Source organism: Carettochelys insculpta, chromosome 12 (genome assembly GCF_033958435.1).
Source record: "Carettochelys insculpta isolate YL-2023 chromosome 12, ASM3395843v1, whole genome shotgun sequence".
Classification (NCBI taxonomy): domain Eukaryota; kingdom Metazoa; phylum Chordata; order Testudines; family Carettochelyidae; genus Carettochelys; species Carettochelys insculpta.
In genome coordinates this window covers 16,187,878-16,214,059 of record NC_134148.1, presented here as the reverse complement: position 1 = coordinate 16,214,059, position 26,182 = coordinate 16,187,878, and the positions used below count along the sequence as shown (strand labels likewise).

Sequence of the window (26,182 nt, the reverse complement as noted above, 5' to 3'; positions counted from 1 at the left end):
CCAAGAGTCCACATATGCTGTTTTAAAATGAATAGACTCAAAAAATTTCTATAATTTCAGAGGCATATCCCTCATAAAATTCAGATAGCTTTAATACATTTGTCCTCAAGCTTCCTTTTAATTTTATCACCCTCATTTTCCCATCGAGAATCACAGACAGGAAGTGCAAAAATAGTAAGTGAAAAAACTGCGTACAGTATTCCTGTCTTAACAAGAAGTTCCAGAAATGTCACATCAAAAGTTTATTCTCATGAGAACTCTTACTCAGCTTTGAAGGTCCAAGTGATTATGACAGAGATGGTGTAAACCCTGACTTTTTCAGGTTCACTTAATCACTACCACATCTAGAAGTAAAGTCACTGAGATAAAAACAAGACAAAAAGCAGTAACAGGTACAAAAATAGTGACAAGAAAGATGTATCGAAGCAGAGAACACAGAGAGAAAATGGAAGAGTTACATTATCTAATCCTCATTTAATTATTGAAATGGAGTATAAAATAAGTGTATACCAGATAAGGTAACTGATGCATGTTATCAGTTATGACATGCGTTGTCAGCATCCTGTAGTTATAGTAAAACTGCACAGAATTTTGTAGGAAGTTTTATGCTATACAAAGTAGTTTCATTGTAAATAACTTCAAACTACCCATAATGCAATAATTATGCAAACAGCTCCTGTTACCATGTTAGTTAAAGAAGGCTAACAGCTGCTTTTGAATTACTGACCTCACCATGTTTACCAAAAAGGACACAAGCAGATGAGGTAAGGAGATGTATTTACCCAGGTAAGAAGAAGAAATTCTGAAGAGAATCAGAATCATGTCAGAACAGGTGGTCAAAAAATTAAAGCACTGACAAAACTTCAGGAGCGAACAGAATAGTCCTAGAAGTTTGGTGAACGTCATAGGGGAAAACGAGAGGGATTTAATTAATGAATATATTTAAACTGGGGATAGTTTACAATAGGTTTTCTTCGCTGACACTTACACTTCAGAATTAGTTTAATATTCAAAAGAACCTAGTTAAAGGTTCTGGCTTGCTTGCTGGGGAGCCCGCCTGCTCTGAATATACTGAAAGTGTGACCAAATTTCTAAATACTTACCCTTTTTCAGGTGCATCTCTTATGTAGTAGCTGGTACAAAAGCTTTTCCATACCAGAACAGCATTTTGCAAAATTTCAACTAAGTCACATTTGTCCAACAATTAAATAGGTTTTAAATTTAATTTTTCTTGAAACCAAACATGCGGTAGCTATCTTTCTAAATGCACTTGCGAAGTATATAAATGTATGCCCAATTTAAAAAAAGCCCCTCCTGCACATAAAAACTGAGGTATGGATGCATTTACACAACATCACACATGAGAATATTAATAAAAATGAGGTTTTATCTATAGAAATCACTATGGTTATGAAAATGGTGTTACCAATGGTTGCTGTGTACATATACTAACATTACAGGAGCAGCTAAAGTTTAAGTTCTCTTAATGCATAATGTGATAAACTAATCTATTGTGTCAACTTCTAAATACTTGCTTGACAGATTGCCTCATACACACTTTTTTTTTAAACTCCTACAGTGTTATTATTTGGATTTAAATCCACAAAGGAAGGCTTCAATATTAAGTAGTAAAGTCATTTACCTTTGATACACTAAAACCACACATTAAATCTAGGAAAGAAGGTGGGGATTTTTCCAGTCAAAGTGGAAATGGTGCACATTGCAGTGATTACAGTTACAATGTCGAATGCATAAGATTTATTAGCCCCTAAGAGGAGATATTTACTGAAGCCATGTATTCATGCATAGACATTATGGACAATTTCAATGTCCTAGTGCTTGATTGTTCCAGTAAATCAAACACAGGTTGAACGTCTCGAATCTGCAACACTTATCTGGCAACATCTATAATTCAGCATGATTTTAGTCAGCTGGATAATCACTGATGATAGATGTGGCCAAGTTTCTCATGATCCCATAAAGTTTGCTTCCAGCCACCAGCCCTGGCTCTCATGTTCTGTGCTGCTATTTAGCTATAATTCACCTCCAAGTATCTTCTAAGGCTATGTCTACACTACCACGGTCTGTCAACAGAAGTTACTGTTGGAAGATATCTTCCAAGAAAACTTCTCTCAACACATTACAGCCAGACAGCAAAGTGGATCAAAAAAGTGACCACTTCTGTCAATAGAAAGCAGCCAGACTGCCCAGTGACTCTCTCAACAGAATGGCCAACTGGAAGCAAAGCAGACAGAGCTGCCCGGTGACCCAGAGCCCTGTCTGTTGACAGGAGGCCCCCTAGTGCATCCACACTTGCTTTCTGTTGACAGACGCATTCTACTTCCTGTGTGAACAGCGGAACACTGTTGATAAAAGTGCCATGTTCTGTTGGTTTACTGTCAACAGAACACACTTGAAACGTTGATGTGTATACATAGCCTAAGAGTCCAGTAAGTAGTGAAAGTGCTGTTAGACAATACTGACCACCTGTGATCTGGCAAATTCTCTCATCCAGCACCAGTCAGGTCCAGAGGGTGCCAGATTAGAGAGGCTCAACCTGTACTTCAATGTCTAAATAACCTAAAACTATATAATTGAGCCCCTCTTCCTGCGTATCTGAAGACACTATTCATGTCCTTAGCTCCTCTTACCCTCTCACTGTACTCTGAGGGGGAGAGAACCAACAGAGCATAGAGGCACAGAGTGCTTTTAGGGCCTTTTTCACCAACACAAGTGGGCAGGTTCTCTGGGGAATGTTGGGCTATGTCAGTTAACAAACACTACTGAAATGAGTAGCTCTTAACTACAGAGGTGCCCAGTAAAACAGTAAGTGACAAAGCATAAGGTAGCAGCTATTTTATAGTCATCCTATGACTTGGGAACATATACTAGGTTTCTGACATTTCATGCGAAAGTTTGGAAATTAACCGCCAGCACACAAACTTCATGATGGCAAAATTTGAAACAATACGTCCCACTAGGACACTGAGAACTCATCATTCCTTTTTACACTAGACTTCCAGACATAGATGCACCATCCTGTATTTCATATTTGCAAAAAGCACCAGGAAAACCCTGCCACTGGTTGAATTCCACTATTGGCCACCCATGAGAATTGTAATTAAAAATAATATTATATATCAGTTTTAGATAAAGGGATCTTTAATGGTAACAACTGCTCACATATCTATCATCTACAAATGCAAATGCAAATCTAAGGCTGCCTGTATTGCTAAAAATACATTGACTAGGTGTAGCTTAGTAGGACTAATAGAAAAAGTTTGTATTTATAAGATTTTTTTCAGGCAAAGCAATAACTTAAATTAAATCTTCCCTTTTTCAGAGTTGGATTCATAAGTTACATTTAACCCACTAGTTTAAACTTTTCAGTGTTTATTCCACCTACAGATACTGGAAACAGTCAGACATTGAATTCTAAGTACTTTCACACAGCAGACACTCAAAAAGCAAGTTGTCTTCTGCAAATTCAACAGATAAGAGCTTTTTTTAACACATTGTCTTACCTTAGTGCATCATAGATTTTAAACAAACATAAACACCACATTTTGCATAAGAGTACAATCATTTCAGAGAAGCTGATAGGCATTTACCCTTTATGATGAGAATCCACACAGCAAATTGTACAAATTCAACACAGTACCTCATTCTTGATCCCTGAGAAATTACTCTATATATAATTTATAATTATTTAAGGTCTACCAGCAGAACAGTGCATGACCAATAAGGTATATAATTTGCCTCTCAACTACGTGTATGGGCTGCTGAGGGAAAAATTACACGACATATACTTTCGCATTTAATTGAACAAAAGTGAACCACTAAGTTTTAACATTTATTTCATCTGAGACAAAAAGAGATAGATCTACATTACAAAGCTTAAAAAAATGTTTTCTTGCTTTTTATTTTTACTACCATTCTTTTGTTTAAGAAAGCCCTGAGGAGTTTAACATGATATAGCAGTCAACAGCTCTTTTGCAAGAAACTAAATGTCTGAGGAAATTCACTGAAAACCATCTTAATTCTGGTCAGAAACATCTACACAGTCTTATGAAATTCTCTCAGTACCATTTTTATAGGTTTACATATAATTGAAGTATGACAAGAGCACTATATTTTCGATATCTATGAAAAATGCCTAGTACCTGTAACCTTAACACATTGAACAAATCAGGTTGCATCATTATTGAAACTTGAATACTACGTAAGAGACTCCCCAGGATGAACTGCTGAAGTTCACACATTAATATGTTGGGCTTACCTTACACTGCCCAGAAACACAGACTGAAGTTCCATTTTCATCACATGGTGTGCCGTCTATTACTTTTTCAGCTTGTCTCACATAGAACCTGTAACCTATTGCTCGGCAATTCAGTTCACACTTCTGACTTCCCTTCACTAAAGAAAGAAAAAGACATAAATTCCTGTTACCAAGTCTACAGATGTGGTTCAAGAAAAAAAAAGAAATTAAATATTAGGCTAAGACCTTACCCCTGATTTAGAGAGAAAAAAAATGGGCAAGAAGTCTATACATTCCATATCTATATTAAACCAATACTGGATAAGAAAATATCATTCATGCAACCTCCAAGATTATTGCTAGTTTTGGAGCATATTACAGAAGATTTTTTTAAAAAACAACAGAAAAGAACCTCCAGATGCCAGCCTTATAAACCCATGACCTCCTCTTCAATTGTTTGAACATAATGCTGTATCTGAGAGAATGACCCAAAAAGAGAAAAACACATACATACATGTAGAAATTCTCTAGTCTGGGACCCTTGGGACCTGGCCAGTGCCAAATCAGCACATTTGCAAGACCATGGGAGGTCAATATTGTCTAGAAGCATTACCAACACTTCCACTGCTTACTGAGTTCATAGAAGACATTAAGGATACATTACAGCTAAACAACAGCATAGAACATTGAGAGCCAGGAATGTGGCTGTAAACAAACTGTATGGGACCACAAGAAACTTGGCCAAACCCATGATAAATGGTCATCAGGCTAACTAAATTATGCCAGATTATGGATGTTGCTAGATGAGAGGGTTCCAGATTGGAAAAGTTCAACCTATATTATTGCCGAACTTCATTGATCTGTCACCCAGGGCTGATTGTTGCTTTCCTTTCATGTTTCTATTCCTTCACTTGCATGATTTCTGTTTGCATTAGAAGTCTTTAAGAGCAGAGACTGTCTTCCCTTTTATCAGTCAAGTACACTTGGGGAAACAAAAAATGAAATAACACAAATAACAGTGGGCCCTAAGGAAGAAATGTCAGCATAGAATGAAGAATTAAAAATCAGATACTTTTGTTGAACAAAAATCTCTTCTAAAGTCCTGACACCACGAAGATGATAACACAACAAAACACTTATGTACATGCTTAACTTTATGCATATGCACAGTTCCATGTTAAATGCATGCACATCAGGTGCTTTGCTGGATTGGAGTTTAACCAGACCTAAAATCAAAACTGAGGAAATACATCCCCAAATCTGGCCCTCATCAAAATATACTCCAGAATAACTGGGCCACAGCTGATATGAACCTGATAGGCTCATCTAGGATTCTGAAGTTCCAAAGACGGTTGATGATAAAGTGAAAAAAAGAGAAAGCTCAAAATCCATTTTAAATAACATCTGAAGAAAACAGATGCCTGGAAGTCTACAGCTGAGGATCAGTAACAAAGCATTTTTAGTAGCTGTCTCAGAGCTTAAAATGCATTCCCTGTAACAGTCAGGGGATCCCTGAGACTGGTGCGTTTCACATCACACTGAAATATTCTCTGCTCAGTCAAAATGTAAAGTCAATTTATTTATTATTACAGCAGGTGAGTTCACAATATTTGATTATATTGGACAGTGTATAACTAGTAGAATACTTTAATAAATAAAAGCTCCACTAACAGCCAATTTGTTCTGCAAATGTGTTGGTTCTTCTTAGGGAATGAAAGCAGGAAAAATAGTCACAATTATGGAAGTTAATTTGATGTGGACTGGTGAGAAAGTTATTAATAAGGGATGTCCATGGAAAGGCACAACAGCTTATACTAAGGATGATGGCAGCCTGTACATACAAATGAGAGTACACGAGAATGTAAAGATTACAAAATATTAGGCAACATCTGCAGATGTAGGAGATGCAGTGTAAAAGGGATAAAAGCTCAGACAGAAATAAATTTGATACTCTTCTTCTTCCTTCTCAGAGCTCATGGCAAAAATATATTTTTTTAAAAATCTACACAAAAATTTTGCAACTACCAAGACATTTTCCAAACATAATATTTCAATTACACAACACCAAGTTGCCCTATAATGCAGCATCTTCCACTGACAGAGTAGTAAACGGGTTGTCAGCAGAAACAAAAGAAACAGGGGCTCTAGCTCCCAAAGAGAGTGATTCTCAGTGGACTCACTAGAAGCATAAGGACTTCCAGGTAGAAAAGTTGTCTCTCCAAAGTGATCCTGGCTTGCCCACCTCTACCTCGCTGACAGTACAGAGGTGACATTAGAGGTGCCTTCACTGCTAAATCAGTTCTCTATATTTATCTTTTGCATGATTCCCTGAGGTGTTTGACAGGCACAAAGTTTACCATCCAACCATCCCTTCCCACATGTAAAGCCTAGAGCTCTGACTTTTATTGCAGCCCAACCCATCACACAACCTTCACCTATCTGTAAGCGGTCCTGTTACATTGTAAACCCTCCAGGGGAAAGCCTATGCGCTCTTCCAGTCTGTAAAGGCACTTGGCACACTACTGGCATGAACGCAGCAAGAGAAACATTTCCATATAGTATATTTTTCCTTTATGGTGAAGCCATCAGCAATTCCAGGACTGAAGAACAGCTGAGCAGTTCAGCAGAGTGTGTTCTGTTGCTCTCCTACTATACACACAGCATTTCTGTATGATTACTGCAAATGTTCCACTTAGCCTCATGTTCTAAATTCTTCCTAAAAGTCACAAACTTCTATCAGCACAAACCTCTACCTCCAGAAAACCTCATTTTAGCAAAGAAAATGCCTTGAGACACTTCTTTAAAACAATCCTCCAGACATCAGTTTCCTTTCTTGCAAATGTAATTGTTTTACTGCAACTACAGTAATACAGCAACTAGTTTCAATAGTTTCAACTCCCCATATAACAAGATACAGTAATGCTTAAAGAAGAATTAATTTCAAAGCATTTGAAACACTCAAGGTTTAATCTGTCCTGCTCAACAAAACAGCAAATTTTCCATGGTCATAATGTACATTCATTGATCCTCAAGTTCAAATGTCAAAGGAATGGGAAGAAGAGAGTATTCATCCTACTATCATGGATGAAAAATGTATGGATCAAAGTTGATGTTTAAATGAAAGTGACTCTATCCAATCACTTCTTCAATGATAAAGGGGTAGATTTCTCATAATGCACACACAGAAAATACACAAAGCCTGTAGGAAATTGGTATTTCAAGGTTTTAGAAATAGGCTAAAAAGTCTTTCATCTCTAAATCACCCGTTCAAATCCACCCTTGGGTGAAAGTGACAAAGTTATTAGCATTTCAAGGCTGTTCTGTAGCCCTTATAAAATGTGTTAATGACCTTAGACCCATCCAATTATCCATATTGCAACTTGCACTTGATAAGCCTGGATGACCTCAGAGAATAGCTGTGTTAGTTTGTAGCTTCCCAAAATGAGGTCCTGTAGCACCTTAGAAACTAATAAATTTATCAGGTTATGAGCTTTTCTGGGGATGACCCACTTCCTCAGTCTTTTGACAAAATAGCATTTTCACCAACAGTGTTCTGCCTCTCCACAATGAGGAATAATGCCTTTGTTGACAGTTTCTGTCGACAAAAATGCACTGTAAACACTTTGGCTGGGTCTACGTGGCACAACTCTCCCAGCAGATCCATGCTAATGAGCAGCCTCAAAATTGCAAATGGCCTCTCACTAGCAAGGTCCCACGACTCATTAACATAGCTGTAAGAGAGGTCAGTCTCAGCAGAGTGGGGTGATAGCAGTAAAGAGGCTGTGTGGAATTTTTTCAGGCATAAGGGTCTGGTGACAGAGGGGCTTTTTGCCAGCAGGGGCATATCCACATGGCCTCTTTACTGCCAGCACCCCCCACTGAGACCAAGTGGCTATGTTAATGAACTCTGGGACCATGCTAATGAGTGGCCATTTGCAATTTTGAGGCTGCTCATTAGCATGGATCTGCCGGGAAAGCCGCGCCAAGTAGACCCAGTCTTTGAGGGGTCCTCTGTCGACAGACAAGGCTTCCAGTTCACTGGGCAGCCCTGTTTGCTGAGTGTCCAGCTGGCTGCTCTGTTGACAGAAGGTCAGGGAGTCTGGCCACTCTGTCAACAGAGCATATCACTTTTTCGATCTGATTTTGTGTGGGCATGATCTATCAACAGTAACTTCTGCTGACAAAATGCTACAGTATAGATATAGCCATACATTCGATTTCAAAATAGAGCGATTGGATGAACTATGTCTTATTTTGAAATAAGCACTATTCTCTGCCTTAACAGCACCTATTTTGAAATAGCTATTTCTAAATAGACACAAATCCCTGTGAAATGAGGGTTACCAATTTCAAAATAAGATGCCCTCTACTTTGAGTTTATTTCAAAATGGCAGTTGTGTCATGCAGATGCTAGGTAGGTTATTTCGAAATAACAAAGCTGTGTAGACATACCCTAAGGTGCTACAAGACTGCTTGTTATTTCTGGTTGACCTCATTATTCGTATTAGTAGTTTCTCAAAAATCTGCTGAGGTATGTTTGAGGGCCAGATGAAGGACATTTTCCATGTTTCTACCCCATCAGTCTGTAGCTAAAACAGAGGACTTTAGTGCCTTTTATGAGGAATACATTGCTTTTAACTAATGCAAATTGCAACTGCCACTAGGATACCTTGTTTATTATGGCCCTATTCTGTTTTAAAGAATATTCCACTCACCAGATAGAACAGCAGTTTAGAGCAGAAAGAGAAGGGAGCAGCACATATATTGGTAAAATTTTTGGCCTCTTCTAGAAGACTTTGTGACACATGCTGTTCTTGCTACATATTCATAATTGCTTTTTTGAGGAGGGCAAACCAGTTGTAAATCCAGCACTAAAAGATTTTATTGGATCAACATTTAGCTGCCCCACTGCATTTCTTTTAGGTTACAACACAGGGTACAAAGCTGTAATGACATGGACATGTTTTAAATTCTCGCTGAAAAGACAATGTAACCACATACAAGATGATAAAGTTCCTTTCTCTTTGTGACAGGCGCCCCAAGGGTTGAGTCATATCCTGACAAATTTCCAATGGTATGTAGAGGCCCGCGCTACAATAGCGCCCCTTGCTGGGAGCCACGGGCTATCACAGCTGCCCGCAGTCCTAACGGCCCCGGGCTCTGGCTCCTTTAAGGAACCGCCTGGCGGTCGGCCCCAGCTGGGGAGGCTGCCTCTGACCTGGGCGGGGCGGCTCCAAAGGCTCACCCTTCCCTTGAGGCAAGGCAGCAGGCAGCCTGTAAGTAGTTCAGAGGGCCCTGGCCCTTGCGGCAGGGCGGGGTGACAGGTAAGGCTGCAGTGTTTGGGAAGAAGCCCAGCCCTCAGTTCAGGGCGGGGCAGCAGTTACAGTGTTTGGGGAAAAACCCAGCCCTCAGTTCAGGGTGGGGCAGCAGTTACAGTGTTTGGGGAAAAACCCAGCCCTCCGTTCAGGGCGGGGCAACAGTTACAGTGGAGTTTGGCTCTCCCCTCCGCGGGGTTGGCTTTAGCTCGGTGACGGTTGACCCGCCGGTGGGGGGAGGGTAGAGGGTCACAGGCCCTCCCCCTCCACTGCGACCTGGCCCGGGGCGCTGTGGATCGCTTACACCTGGCCATGGCAGTGGGGATCCAGGCCACAACACACAGCCATGGGTTCCGGTGAAGCGTTCCCCAGGCCACTTCCTACCTCCACCTCCATATGGCTGGGGCCCAGTCAGTTTGGTAGGCGGGTCCCGGCGGGTAGGTCCCCTCCAAGTCATCTGCCTTCAGGGGCTCCGGCCAGTCCGACATCTCTACGTCACTGGGGTAGTCTGGCGGCGACAGCACGGTGGGTCCAAGGACGTCGGGGGCTTCTGCACTGCAGGGGTCCGGTGGAACTCCAGAGTCAGCCGCTCCCGGGGCCTCTGGGTGCCTAGGCCCAGGCCGTCTGTTTGGGCCTGGCAGGCCCTCCAGGGAGGGGGCTCTCCACCAGCGTGAGGGCCCTGGTAGATCCAGGAAATCCAGGTAGGTACCCTGGGGCAGCCGTATCTGTAGCTGCCCAGGCTGGTCTGTGCAGCTGGGGGGAAGTTCTCGCCAAGAGGCCAGGTGGCCAGGGGCTCTCTGCCCCGGCGCCCAGGAGTGCGAGCAGGAGCTCCCTCCCAGCACGGTGGCCCAACAGTTAATGGGCTCTGAGCTCCGCCCCTGCCCCTTCTGGCCTCAGGCCCTGCCCTCTGAGGGGCGGGGCCCTGGTGTTCTGGCTCAGGGCCCACCCACCAGGGCCTCTGAGTAGCCTCCTCCACCTCTGCATCAGCAGAGGGCCACAGCTGCTCGCTACATGGTAGCTTTAATTAATTTACTTTTTTGTAATCAGATCCTTTCAGTTACTCCGAATTTATTGAGTGAGATGAAGTTCCATCTGGGTGATTACCATATATCATCTGAAAAACCCTGATTTATGGCTTTCACTTCACAGCATTAAATTAATGATGGAAAAAGATCTGCAAGGGCTCTTAAAGCACTTGGGTTCATTAAGCCTATAACCTGCAGAGGGTTTGGAGGGTGAGAGACACCTAAGCCGGAAACAAATTTTGCAAATTCAATAACATTTAGCTTATTTTTTAAATAAAGCTAAATGTTATGTGGCATTAAACTGATCGCTCTGCAGACTGTTTCTGTGTGAAGGACTGATAATACATGGGTGCCAAGAGCCTTCTTGTTGCAATGGAAATTGAGGATATTCAGCAACTCAGCTGAGCACTTTGCTCGAGCTGACCAATAACCTGCAGCCATACAGCTCCCAAAAGACCTCTGCTGAACTGAGACTGTACTGTACAGGGGGCCCATTTTTGAGGAAACAAATTTTCTACTGTTTGAAAAGTGAATTTGCTGTTCATGAAAGATGCCAGGTTGACAGATGCAGCCCATGAAAATATCTAGATACCAAGCAAGCTTATTTCACACTGTCCTTCCAATCAGCTTTACATGCCTAAGCTGTAGGATCCCCTTGAACAGCAGACATTTTTCATTCCCTCTGCCCATTCCATCTTCTGCTTCTCCACTGTGACTGGCATTAAGGTATCCAATTAATGCCAGCTACAATTCCAGCACATAAACAGAGGAAACAGCTATTAGGGAACATACTCCTTTTCAATACTCATGTTGTGGGTGCCTACCCATGAAGAAGTGGGTTAAGATAGATCATGACACACAGACTGCTAACCATTCGTCAAAGGAAAACAGCTTTGCTCATCAACCAATCAGGACTGGCTTTGAACCTGCATCCCCAAAGGAAAAGACACCATTAGCTCATTAACTAATGCCATCATCATCCAGACCCCAAAAGTGAAAACATTCGTTAGACATGCAGATCTCAGGGTAGGAATTTGAGCAATTATATGGTCCCATATGGGGAGAGGCTAGAGAGACTGGGACTTTTCAGTCTGGAAAAGAGGCGATTGAGGGGCAATATGATAGAGGTATATAAAATCATGAATGGTGTGGAGAAAGTGAATATAGAAAAATTATTTACCTTTTCCCCTAATACAAGAACTAGGGGACACCAAATGAAATTGATGGGTAGTAGGTTCAAAACTAATAAAAGGAAATTTTTCTTCACACAGCGCACAGTCAACCTGTGGAACTCCTTGCCGGAGGAGGCTGTGAAGGCCAGGACTCTATTAGGGTTTAAAAAAGAGCTTGATAAATTTTTGCAGGTTAGGCCCATAAATGGCTATTAGCCAGGGGTAAAGTATGGTGCCCTAGCCTTCAGTACAAGGGCAGCAGATGGATGGCAGGAGATAAATCACTTGATCATTGTCTTCTGTTCTCCTTCTCTGGGCACCTGGCATTGGCCACTGTCGGCAGACGGGATACTGGGCTGGATGGACCTTTGGTCTGACCCAGTATGGCCATTCTTATGTTCTTATGTTCTAATATTTAACACTACAAAAATGAAAGGACCACCTGTTTGGTATATTTTAATTCATCTATTGAAATATAATTTGTTCTTTCATTTGAAAGGGGTACAAAGCAACCTGAATAAACCCTATGATTTCTAGAATTACCAGTTTAATTAAACCAGACCTAGAAAAATTATATTATAGACTGGAATTTAAAAAGAAAAAGTCTAAATGCTTAGGCCTCATCTTGACCCTGCTGTAACTCAAAGCTTGCTTATTAATTTGCAATAGCTCTTCACTGCCAAATTCCATACCATTTTTCTCCTTGCATGATTTGTTACCCAGTTTTAATACTACACTGCACTTGACTACGGTAGTAGTTGAATGTAAATTACGTTATGCTTGGCACTATTTAACTGCAATTGTGAGCATACAAATAGCCTGATAGGACCTGGCGGGCCATCTATGCAACCTCTGGGAGCCCCAAATAATTAGTGTTTTCAGGAAAGCTGCCGGAATAGTCCTTATGGTACAGATTATAATCTTCTAAATGCAATGCAGTTCTGTTTTCACTGTGCTGATCCCAAGAAACTAGCCGGGTGAGGTAATATCTTTTATTGGACTAACTTCTGTCTCTCTACCCAGCAGAAGTTGGTCCAAAAAAAGATATTACCTCACCCAACTTGTTCCTCTAAATGTGAAGTTGTCAGTCTGAGTCCAACACAAATCTGAAGTGGAAAAAAAGACAGAGAGTAGTGTGAAGTTCCAGGGAGGTACAGTCTGAAGCCAACACAAGGCCCAAGCAGCCTAGCTGGGTGCTGACATTTTTCATTTGGGCAGCTGTGACCAGGGTCCCAAGGGAGCCAACTGAGGTCACTCAATTAGGCTGAACTGCAAAGAATGGGAAGTCATTCCCCAAAGCTGGTGGATATTCCATTACTTACATTTGCAACCTAACCAACACAAGAGTTTCTATAATATCTTATTGGTTACCAACACCGTTCCCTTAAAACAATCCAGTTTTAAGACTCCACCCGGACACCCCAGTCAAATGTGAAGAGGATCATTGGAGATTTTATTCATCGTATAATGAGGTTTTTCCAGTCCCAAAGGGTTGCACACATAAGCTTCCAGGTTAATGAATATTGCAGACCTTATCCTCAACCAGGGGTCAGCAACCAAACGATCAAGAGCCAATTTTTTCCAATTCAGTAAAAACCTCAATAATTCAAGAGTCGCAACGCATGTAACAGAGTACTTAATAAATAATGTTAAACCATACGTTTTGTAACCCCTATTTTAAGAACAGCGCACGCAATCATTCGTAATGTGACATTTACTGCAGGACTTTCACGAACATTTAACATATTCTCCCAAGGCTGCATTTTTTGTTGGCGGTGGATTTCTCTTGGCAAATGAGACATAAAGGAAGGTTGTGGGGGCGGATATTTGCAGGGCTGAAAAGCGGAGCCTGATGTGAAAGTTTGCTTACCCCTGTTGTAGACTATAATGTAGTAGTTTTCCTTTTAAAAAGATCAGAGCATAGAAAAAATTTATCGTGGGAGACTGCAGTAAGGACCCAGTGCAGATGAAATAAGAAGAGATCCAAATTTCTAAAATTTCTGAAAATTTCTGGCACGTACAACGAGAAGAATTCTACATGTCAACTTTTCTAGGTAAAAGTCCAGACTAGCCATAGAAAAAAGTGTCAAACGCCATGTAAAGACTGGTTTGGGGGCACTTCAATCCTAACCAAATCAGAAAGTACTATGTTACGGTGGAGTCTATGTGGCATCTCCAGTCCATGTTCACATATGCAAGAGTTTCAGACAATTCAGACAGAATCTTGGTGGAGAGGTGCTTATTTGAACCCAACTCCCCAAACTTTTGTATAGTTAACTGAACATGCCAGATATTTTAATCTTCAAAAGAGGACCTCCTAACCTATTAAACTACATGGGTCTTCATATAGCTTCTTGGGTCATCACATTATTAATAGGCCTTCAAATAAAATCTGACCACTCATTTCAACTGGTGTTTCACCACTATAACCAGTTTCTAAACTATGTCAGTCTTTACTCCTCAGCGCCATAATCACTTCATTTTAATTGCCATTTACGTATACCTTATGAATTGTAACTGCTTTTCTGTGATTCAGCCCTTCAGATAATTGCACTAAATTGAAAAAAGACAATTTTCCTTTGTGAAACCATGGTGAATTGTCCTTATATTATCTCCAGCTAGCTTATTTTCTAACAATACAGGAAATTCATTTTTCTACTAGTTGGCTTGGTATTGAAGATCGACTTCCTACCTTTGCCACCTCCAAGATCACCTTTCACACTTCAAACAAATATTTACATATCTGACCCTCCAAACCCTTAATGCATTTTATGATAACGTATGTATTAATAGCAGCTCAGGCATTATACTCTTTAAAATACCCAGAATTTGCAAGTGCACATCACCCAGCTCTGATTATTGACATAATTTAAAACCCCCTGTTTGTTCAATCATTGCCTCTTTTGTTACCTCCATTCAACAGTGGCCCATTTTTATTACCCACAAATAACAGTTCTGGAGCAACAACTCAAGAATTTATATTTCCTCATCTCCCAGTATAGTAAAAGGTAGTGCAAATTAGCTTTCCTGCAATGTTCCTATCCTCTATGTTTGCTCCTTTCACTCACTGGTAACCTCAAACTGATTTTCCTACTCTATTAAAATATATTTAAACATATTCCTTATTTAAAACAAAAAGCAGTCAAGTAGCACTTTAAAGACTAGCAAAATGGTTTATTAGGTGAGCTTTCGTGGGACAGTCCCACTTCTTCAGACCATAGCCAGACCAGAACAGACTCAATATTTAAGGCACAGAGAACCAAAAACAGTAAGCAAGGAGGACAAATCAGAAAAAGATAACAAAGATGAGCAAATCAGAGAGTGGAGGGGTGGGGGGGAAGGTCAAGAATTAGATCAAGCCAAGTATGCAGACAAGCCCCTACAGTGACGCAGAAAGTTCCCATCACAATTTAAACCATGTGAGTTACTATATTTCTTACTTGCTTTTGATCCACATGGCTATTTGCCCTTGAAAATTCCCCTTAGTTCTCCAATTTTCCATCTGCCATAGTCTTTGCCCCTTTCTATTGGCTTCACTTGCACAATTTTCCTAGGAATATGAATACGTTTGCCATTTAACAATGACGTTCTGTCTTTGCCTCCTTTGAGATATACAAACCTTCTGCAGCAAGAATACAGCATATCCAAAGTAACCATTTGCTTTGTAGAATCAGGCCTTTGTTTTTTTAATTGTTGCCTGTATTTCTAAATTAATTTCCCCCGATACTGTTCCCATTGACGTCAATGGTAAAGCGGACTTCAATATTACAGAAAGAGGATGTTAACAATCACTTTACCCAAGTTTAATGTCAAAGGTATGAGACTGTCTCCACCTCCATCTTGTCACTCTGATATTCAGATTGTTCCTCAATTGAAAAAGGTTGCATGGCCAACTGGTGACTCATAGACCACATACAGAGACAACTGCTCTGCAACTGGACTACCAGCCTCTGACAGCCTAACACACTTTTGGAGGTATGTGGATCTTTCCTTCTTTCAAATGAGGCATTTCTCTGATCTTCTATCCCAGTACCTCCTGCAGGCCTAGGGATAGCAGAACACAATGTGCCTAACGCTCCATTAGTGGTGAGACCTCATCTGTAGGTTTGGTACGATGATTGCAATGGTACATAGTTAGAATTTACTGTGCTGGGATCATTGGCAAACACATCTTAGAAAGCCATTGTAAAACTAGGTGCCGAAAGAGTAAAAAAAAGTGCTCCATTACTAATCAGCCACAGATGCATCTTAAACTTTTTCAAGTTATTTGTCACAGCTTTTGGTTCCTCTAAAGCCTTTATGCTTAAGTCAAAATACACCATTTGCTTGGCAACTGGACATAAAATGTCAATTAAGAAATGAGCTGTGAAGCGATTGATTCCACAATGGGCAGTGCATTGAAAACGAAGTCATCTGATCCTGGGCTTCACAAAGGGGCTATCTGACCTTGGGGAATAGAATAAGACTTCAAGGTGAAGATTTTTCAGACCAGCTGGCAAGATGATGCATTTCCACTCAAAAGCAGGCTCTCTTTAAAACTGTGATACATTTACAGAGAAAGCTCACTGTACAGGCACAGTCTTTCAAATGCCATGTAATGGATCTGTGCTTTTTCACTGCCCTGCCTGCTTTACTCTAATTCAGTCTTTGCAGTAATGCTCAAGTTACCCCTGTTTGAAGTAGCTTATGACTGCTACAGAACACAGATGGCATTTAACAGTATCTCACAAGACCAGTCAGTACTCATAACTATTTAATGAATTGATGGAGGCATCTCTAATGAACAATTCTGATAAAGCAAAGGATTTCTTTTCTTGATTTTGATTTAAATTTTACTGAGTGAGAAGTAGTTCAAATTTACATCATATTTTTAACATAATCAAAACAAAGAATGTTTCTCCTGCAACCTTTTGGCCAAAGTCAGCTCTGAGTTCATGAGGGTAACTGAGCCAGTCAAGGTACCTCTTTCCATTCAGATTTACCACCCTGCAGGGACTCTTTTGCATGCTTTATCAAGAGATCTGGAAATTGAGCATTTTACCTCATTTAGAAGTCAGTCTCTCAACGGGGCTGCAGCAAGGTCAACAAGTAAGCAAATCCACCATGCTACCCAATTAATTTTGCCCTATTCATCAGTGAATTAAGGTTCATGTTAGCTTTTTGACATGCTTTCTTTAGATCTTTCCTGCATTTCATGAGCCTACAAAGGCTGAGTGCAAAAGAGAAGAAAAAAAACACTTTGTGAGAAAGAGAAGAAAAAAAAACACTATTCTAGAACACTGTCAAATTGACACAGTCAGCCATACTCACTTCAGAATGAATGGAAAATTAAAAAAAAAACCATCATGAATTGTTACTTCGCTTTTATTCTTGAAAGGTGCTTTAAACAAATCAATCAGCCTCAACTCACAAAGAAATAAACCCATTTCATCTTCTTAATAAAAAACAGCTTGTTCAAATGGAGATTTACATAGGCATGAAAAGAAAATCCAACTGCACAACCCCAAAACACCTCCCCCCAAAAAGAAGGAGAGGGATTTCAATTTTGCAGCACTATAAAGAACTCTATGAGCTCATCAAGCCAGGGCTTAACTGAAATTTCAGTCCAAAGACCTCTTTGTTGCCCTGGGTGAAAGGCAGGAAGGAAACCAAAAAACTGTTTGTTTGGGAACATAAAAAAGCCCTTCCCCATCCACCATTTTCTACAGCCCACAGGCCAAGAGACTTACTTAGGGACTGCCTTTTAATCAGCTTCCTCAACAATCAAAGCAGTACTACCCTCCAACTACATATACCTGCTCATGACTAAGATTGTTCTCTTTAACTGGGTTTCACGAATGGTCAGGTCTGGTCCTTCAAAAATTAAAAAAACAAAAAAATACAAAAATAAAAAAGAGCAAAGAACTGTTCTTTCAGCCATCTGTCTATTTTTAAGGTCAGGGCATCATGGTGCATGTATCTGAATACTTCTTAATGCAGTCCCTGTCTAAGCATTATTCCAAAATTTATTGAAGATTTTAAAAAAAGCACAAAATCCTAATGGAAGAATAGCAACAAGAAAAAATAGTTAATTGTTGGTTTACACTTAGTTATTTGGCCTTATCTCAGTTTCCAAGCTCTTACTTGTTCAAGTAGCATAATGTCATTATGACATCCCAGGTTCCTCTTTGTTACTACTGATATCCAATCACAATAGAATATGTACTTGTTCCTTCTCTGTATTGGTGATGTTAGAAGACTCTGTCTTATACCTGATGCCAAAAGACGCTGATTGCTCCTTGAAATGGTGAAGTGCCCTCAACTTCCATTAAGCATAAGGGCAAACAGCTCTAGAAGGAGAAATTCAGCACCACACCAGCCCCTTTCCTTTCGGTGATGGAAAGAATTTATCATGGAAATATTCATTAGTCATCTCAAACACTGTCTTATTTCCCATTTCACTGTGTGACACAGGCACTAGCATATCCCTTTGGAACCAGCCATCATGACCGATATTACTGTACAGTATTAGGGTTGGTTTTTGTTTTCCCATCAATCTGAAGTCCTCCAAAAAGTATCTACTCCTGCAGCATGTGTTCCCATTTTACTCTGCCACTGTTTTCTGGTTTAGTCTTGAGTACAATGATGTTAAATGTCTAACCTAATTAAAATGATAGCATTAATGGCCAAATTCTAGTATCAACTGAGCGTCTTTCAGGGCATCAACACAAGTTACAGGAAAGGAAGAGACTGCAATAAGAACCCACTCAGCCAGTGTAGTTTGTCACCAATGAGTCCACAGTCAGCTACAGGGTTGGTAGAAGCATTTTGGCCTAAATGGTTACCAGAAAGTGCCAGTTCACTGGAACAATTTTTTTGTGGAAATGTATTAATTTTGATGAGATTTCTGACAGAAAAAAATTCTTCAGTTTCAGGGTAGATTCCCTCCGGTCAATTCCACAGAAAAAATGGAATCTGAAAAGCTCTCCTTTTTGAGTCAAAACCATGTTTCATCAAAATTCCCTCTTGTGAAAAATTCTGAAGGATTTACTCGTTCTGGTGTAAAACCAAATGCCAGAATCTCAGAAGTCTTCATTAAGTAGAACTGTCATTCTCCCAACCTTCCTAATCCTATTTCATTGGCCCCTTATGACAACCTCAGAGCACACAGCCTGTGTGGATCTCAAATCCAGCCTTGCTTTCTCTGAAGCAGAAATGCATTGGTCCCACTTGGTCAAGGTCAACTCAGCCCCAGAGAACAGAGCAGGATGAATAACAAAAGATTGGACATCTGTTCAGCTGTATCCTCTGGAGACCTCCAATATTCCTGCTCTTCTCATGCAGGGTCCCTATCCTCCTTTTTTGGCCTGTCCTCCTTTCTGTTAGGCCTTTCTCATTTCCCTAATACTATTTTATTACTCCAGAGGAGATCCCCATCCCAAAATCCTATATTAAAAGCTAACTATCCAGAGCTTTGCTAAATGTCATGCCAACAGCGTAATGCAAAATGCCCTTATTTCCTGACCAAAGAAAATCAAATTTTCAAGAACTGTCAGTAGTAACAGACATAGCACAATGAGTAATCAGGCCAACGTGAAGCAGTGCTGTTGTTCTATATGCAGAATTAACCTGGGGAGGATAAAAACTGAGGAAGTGAAACAGGCAGAGTTTCTTTGAATTGAAGTGCCTAACTTTTAGGAAGCTGCTTTCATGCACTGTGTGTTAGATCAAAGACCTGAGGAAGAGCTCTGTGCAAGCTTGAAAGTTTGTCTCTTTCACCAGCAGAAATTGATCTAATTACCTCACATATCCTGTCTCTCTAAGCGCAAAGCTTTGGGGTAGCCTTAAAGGAACACGCCATGGTGGGACTCCAATTCATTTGGAACAATTCATACTTCAGCATAAAAATATGCATGTGCACTTCTCTACCCATCCATAGAAGAGCACAGATGTGATTGCAAATATTGGCATGCTAAAATTGCCATTATCTTGTAGTCTTACTGCTTTTTGCAGGAAGAAGGAGAAAATAATCTTACAGATCTTCAACATCTCTAAAACTAATTAATTTGAGGCCTTAATTATTTAAGATATGATAAAGTCCCCATGCTGATTTAATTACCAAAACTGGAAGATTCTGACAATTTTTGGCAGTCAGATGCCAGAAGTCCATAAAACACCAACCAGTAACATAAAACTCTTTCAATTTTCTTCTCCTCCGGTTTCCAGTTAAAAGAATATAGGACTAGCCTAGATGCAATTTGTTTACAATAAATTATTCTGTTTCGAGAGTCAAGTAATAATATGGAAATATTGCCCAAGAAACATCAGCTTAAACCAGTCATATGATGTAACATTTGTACATACTTGCAGAAAGACTAGTGCTGTAAAGAGTTTTCAACTTCTTCTGATGGTTTGTCCTTATTTGGGCTAAAGATGAGTCCATTTATTTTGAGAAGATTTTTTGGAAATGAACATCAGTTCTGTTTATTTTAGCCATTCTTCTCATTTTTGTTTGCTCTTGGGAAATTTTATTCCTCTCTCTCTCTCTCTCTGATTTCTAAAATTAATTCACCACCTTCTTTGTATTACTTGACACAATATTTCCATTTCTGATAGTCCAAGTTTGCCTTCTCCCCACTTCTCATGGCATTAGCAACTTTTATTTCATATGTTCATTTTTGTGCAAAGACAAACTAAATATGTGAACTTGTACAGGAAACCAAATACAGTCAAGCTCCCATCCCCACTCACACCAAAACACATAATGTTCAGTTATATTCAAATATTTTGTTTTTATGCAACAGGGACATATTTATGGAGAGTAAATTATATAAAGTCCAGCCTTTTAATGTTAATATACTTCAGTTTCCAGATGATTTCAGTAAGAAGGAACAGGTTTTCACTTCCCCAAATGGGATTAGAAAAAGGTAAAAGTGAATACTTCTGCTTGGATAACAAATGCACTAGATCACTCACACAGTTAACATTGGAAAGAAAGTAATGTATTGGAAAGAACGTGATTTTTATTTAGAACAAGATTTTTTTTATTTTATGAAAACAAACAAAAAGTAATTATGCATAAACAAAATAAGGGCATGATTATGCAAAAACTGATCACATGAGCAGTCTTATCTTTCAGTGGGACTACTTGTTTGTGTGATGCTTGGCAGCTTTGAACTTTTATTTCCCATATTCATGAACCGTACATCAATGTAAATAATTTATGGATACTGAATGAGTCCATCTTCAGACCCAGTCCCACCATGCGTTGTGTCATAGGTCCAATCAATTCCAACAGGAGCTGAAGGCATACTATTATTTTGAATAATAGGGCCCCTAAAATGTTATCTGTTGAGAACCCTTCTGCTGGTCTCTGGAAAAGTGGTTCCACCTAGATTTTCTCTAAGACTACAATGTCCTGAGTTAATGGACTCCCTGAAGATAACAGACATGGTGGAGGGCTTTAATAGATTCATTAAAATCATATTTTAGAAGGATAAAATATTTAAATTTAAATTTATTCCTTCTTAAAAACTCCACTGAACAGATTGCAACTTCTACTACCTACTACCTCGTCTTGGAGAAGGAACACATTTCGTACTTACTCTTACATTAGCATTAGCAAACTACAGGAGACTCCTTGAAGCTTTGTGACCTTAATCTAGATGACATCCTGGAACTCACACATGGCCAAAGTAAATGGAAATCTCTAAAGACATTCCAAAGGAGACAAAGAATCCTCCTGTCTGTCTCTCTCCTAAGACACAAGGAAACACCTCCCTGGGTACAACTGTAGCTGCAACTTTAAGTTCCTCTCCACAGAAGAATGGGTGAGATGATTATTTTTGAGATAGGTAATCATGCTTCTCTTTTAACTCCAAAACTCCTTGGGCTCTGTGGTTCTTGGGCTTCTCACAAGCTGTCCTCCCACATAATAGAACTGGACCCGTTCTGCCCTTAAAGGCCCTTCCACAATCAAGCGAGAACAGCGTAGGGGCAGAATTAATATACAAGAGTAGTATATTAAACAACAGAATGGAAGAGTTCTTAAAATGGGCCCTTATCCAACTCTAGTGTTGTTTAAATAGCAAAGTTATTTCAAATAAGAAACAACTTTGTGAGCATCTATATAATGCACATGCTATTTTGAAATAAATTCAAAATAGTAGGTGCATGATTTCAAATTCTGCAAACCTCATTGCAGGTGGAATAATGCTTATTTCAAAAAAATTCAAAATAGGTGCTGTTAAGACACAGAATAGCGCTAAGTAAGCTATAATAGCATCCAATGGCACTATTTCAAAATAGACACTGTGTGTGGACATGCTGTTTCAAAATAGATGAGTGCTATTTTGAAATGCATTCTTATGCGTAGCTATTTAGGAATAGCCATTCCAGAATGGATTATTTCTAAATAACACTGCTGTATAGGGCTGCAGCTACACTACATTCCCCTTTTGGAAAGGGAATGCAAATGCCACTAATCAGAAACGCAGATGAGGTGCAGATTTATCAATCTTCCTCATTCCTCAGATTTACAAATCTTCCCCATTTTTTTTCAGGAAGAAGGGTGCTTTCAAAGGCTGGCTTTCCTTTTGAATGAACCTTGTCCACACAGCTGTTTTGGCTTTCGAAAATAGCTCATCCAGAAACGAGATCCCACAACATTTGTAAATCTGTGCTTTATTTACGTTTCTGATTGGCCACATTTGCATACCCCCTTCCAAAAGGAGAATGTAGTGTAGCAGCAGCCTGGAGATAGCGAGCTGAAGGGAAATGGGAATTTTAACTTTGACTTCACTGAGAACTGGATTGGAATCAAAATGACTGATCTTGAAGCATGCTTGTAAGATTTTGTTTTCTTAAACAAAATTAACTTTATTCTGGGAGCAAAATCTCCTCATCTCTAGTTACAAGTAACGAACATGGCCTTAAAGATACAATAATTTTAGTTTCCACTTTATCCACTTACTACTGAAAAAAGAAGAAAAGTTTTAGTTACAAACCTGCTAAGGTACACTGTGTCTGACCTTTTGGACCCCAAAAGGCTTAGCAATGATTATTCATTTACAGAGGGGACCATCTTCTACTGATAAATAAGAGGACTGTCATATATTGTGAAGCAGAGTTCTGAGTCCTTGGCACTTCCTAAAGTGTGTGTTTTTACACCACAGATATCTAGCTGGGTATGTACAATGCTATTTTTACAGTCTCTATCTTCTTTTATCTCCTGCTGGCAAATCAATGCCTTTTTTTAACCCGTGAACCTCAAGTGGGGCACAGGTCATCCACAAGGCTCCTCCACCTGGTTCTATCTTGGGCAATGGCTTCAATCTGGCCCCATGAATATCCCAGTTCTTGTGCTTCTGTGACTGTAGATCTCCTCCATGTTATTTGGGGTCTTCCTCAGTTGCATTTCCCCTGCGGATTCCATTTTACGGCACGTCAAACAATGCTGGATGGGGATTTCCTCAAAGTATGTCCCAGCCATCCCTATTTTCTCCTTTTTATTTGGATCCCCACTGGCTCTTGGCCTGTTCATGTCCACAGATGTTCATTCGTGACTTTGTTTTGCCATCTTATTTGTAATATGTACCTCAGGCATCTATTCAAAAACCTCTGCAGTTCGTGTGTTGAGGAATTTGTGGTGCGCCATGATTCACAGGCACACAGCAGGACGGACTTTACATTTGAATTGAAGATTCTCAGCTTTGTTTCAACAGAGATGTTATGTGATCACCACACTGGCCACAGAGTTTGAAATGCTGCTGTGGCTTTGCCAGTCCTGGATTTGATGTCTAGGTCAGTACCACCATCTTTATTCACAACACTACCTAGATAAGTAAATTGTTCGACGTCTTCGAGGGTCTCTCCCCCTAAAGTGATGTTGTCTTGTTTAGTGTGGTTGACCCTCATAGTTCTAGTTTTACATCTACTGATTTTCAGGCCTGCCTTTGAGGCAGCACTATCCAGTGCTGCAACTTTGCTGTCCATATGCTCATGCCGACGTGCCAGGAGAGCAATGTCATCAGCAAAATCGATATCCTCTAATTGACAAGAGAAGGTCCACTGAATACCTCTCTGGTGTCCGCTTGTTGTTTTTACCATAATCCAACCCATAACTATAAGGAAAAGGAATGGTGACAGTAGACATCCCTGTCTCACACCTGGTCGGACAGTGAAACATTCCGTCAGAGTGCCATTATGTATAACCTGGCAAGTGGAGGGTTCATAATTGGCTCAAATGAGATTAATGATCTTCTGGGGAATGCCATGATACTGCAACAGTCTCCACAGTGTATTTCTGTCTACACTATCAAAGGCCTGTTCAAGGTCTATGAAAATTATACACAGTGGGAAGTTCCATTCCAATGACTGTTCTATGATGATCCTCCAGGTCGTTATCTGGTCTACACATGATCTCTCACTCCAAAAACCAGTTTGTTCATCCCTCAACAGCCTGTCAATCTCTGCTTTCATTCTCTCCAACAGGATCCTGTTAAAGACTTTCCCAGGAATAGACATCAGAGTGATACCTCTCCAGTTTGTGCATTCATTCAAACTTCCTTTCTTATGTGTCCATGTTTCCAGTCTCGTGGTATTTCCTCAGTGTCCCATATTCTGCCAAAGAGTTCGTACATCATGTCTGTGGAGGTTTCAAGGTCCACCTTCACTGCTTCCGAGGGAATGCAGTCCGGCCCTGGAGCTTTTTCACTTTTCAGCAGAGAAATGGCCTTCCTTATCTCCTCCTTAGTTGGTCTGTCTGTATTTATTGGTAGTGGTATTGGAGCTGAGGGTAAGTCTGGTGGATCTATGGGTGCTGGGCGGTTTAAGGAGATCCTCAAAATGTTCTTTCCATTGAGTAAGTTGTTCAGCTAGACTTGACAAGGCTCTCTCATCCTTGTCTTTCATGGGACGATCTACTGTCCGTCTTGCACCTGTTAACTTACTTGTGATATTATACAGTTATTTTAGATTCTTCTGGCCTACGGCTTGATCAGCTTGTTGTGCTAGTGCTTCCACAAAGTTCTTTTTATCCCTCTTTATACTTTTCTTCACTTCCTTGTTAGCTTCTGCATACAATCGCAGCGCTTCTGCCTTGATAGCTCAGGTCTTGCTGCTGTTGACAACTGCTTTCTTGTCTTTTCTATCCTTTATCTTCCTTAGAGTCCCTGGTGATATCCATTCTTTGTGTTGTCTTGTTCTTTTGCCCAGGATTTTCTCATAAGCTTCCTTCCATGCTGATTTAGAGCTTTCCCATACTTGCTCTACCGCTACATCTTCTGATCTTAGATCTCTAAGGACTGCATATCTGTTTAACAGTTCTAACTGGAATTGTGATTTTGTTACCTGATCTCTCAGGAGTTCTGTGTTACATCTCGGCCCTGGCCTGTTTACTTGCATGTGGTGCTTTTTCAGTTTCAGCCTGAACTTTGCTAAGACAAGGTGGTGGTCGGATCCCACATCCACCCCTCTTCTTGCGTGTACATCTTGCATAGAACGTCTGAAGGTGCTGCTGATACAGATATGGTCAATTTGATCTTCCGTCCAGTGGTCTGGTGAAACCCAGGTTGCTTTATGGATTCTTTCGTGTGGAAAGATACTCCCACCAATCACCAATCTGTTAAATACGCAGAAGTCACTGAAGAGGTTGCCGTTCTCATTGGCTTTTGCTAACCCTTCTGTACCCATGTACTGCTCCTTTCCTGTGTTGTCACTTCCGATTTTGGCATTGAAGTCACCCATCAAAATCAATACATCTTTCTTACCTTCCTTGTTAATAATACTTTGGAGAGTCTCATAGAACCCTGTTTTAATATTTTCATCAGCATCGTTTGTGGGGGCATAGCACTGTATAATCAGAATCTTGTTTATCTTGGTGTAAAACCTGGCTGTAATGATCCATGCTGACACTGCTGTCCACTCAATTAGGGATCCAATTGCATCCTTGGACAACAGCATACCTACTCCTTCTGTGTGTGGTGCATCATCCTCCTCATGCCCTGAATAAATATGGGTTTCACCTGTTGCTAGACACAGTTGTCCTGATTGTATCCATCTTGTTTCGCACAGCCCCAAAACTGCCAGCTTGTATTGTTGCATTTCTGCTGCTATTTGTGCTGTCTTGCCAGCCTCATACATTGTTCTAACGGTCCATATTTCAATCTGAGTTGTAGTTCTGGGTAAGAGAAGCATCATCTGCGATGCAGCCTCCTCTCAGCTTTCACCGCCCCCTTCATAATCATTCCGGCTGGATTTCCTGCTCTTCCCCAGACATGACAAGTTAAGGTTTTCCTTGTGGGTGTTTCTGTAACCGTTTTCTTTTTATGGGTTATCAATGCCTGATACTTATTAGTTTAAGAAACAAATACTATACTCCTCTGTTAATCTTTTAATGCATATTTTGTATGTATTAAATCCCATCTGGCACTG

At 40.3% G+C, this 26,182-nt stretch overlaps 1 protein-coding gene across 1 annotated transcript in view; it reads right to left on the bottom strand.

The window, feature by feature from the left end:
* The window catches only part of THSD4 (thrombospondin type 1 domain containing 4), a 593,806-nt gene that overhangs the window by 397,816 nt on the left and 169,808 nt on the right, over positions 1-26,182 (bottom strand). The window contains exon 6 of the mRNA XM_075006841.1: positions 4,280-4,416. Within this exon, the coding sequence (XP_074862942.1) occupies positions 4,280-4,416 (137 nt within the window). The remainder of the gene's footprint in view (positions 1-4,279; positions 4,417-26,182) is intronic.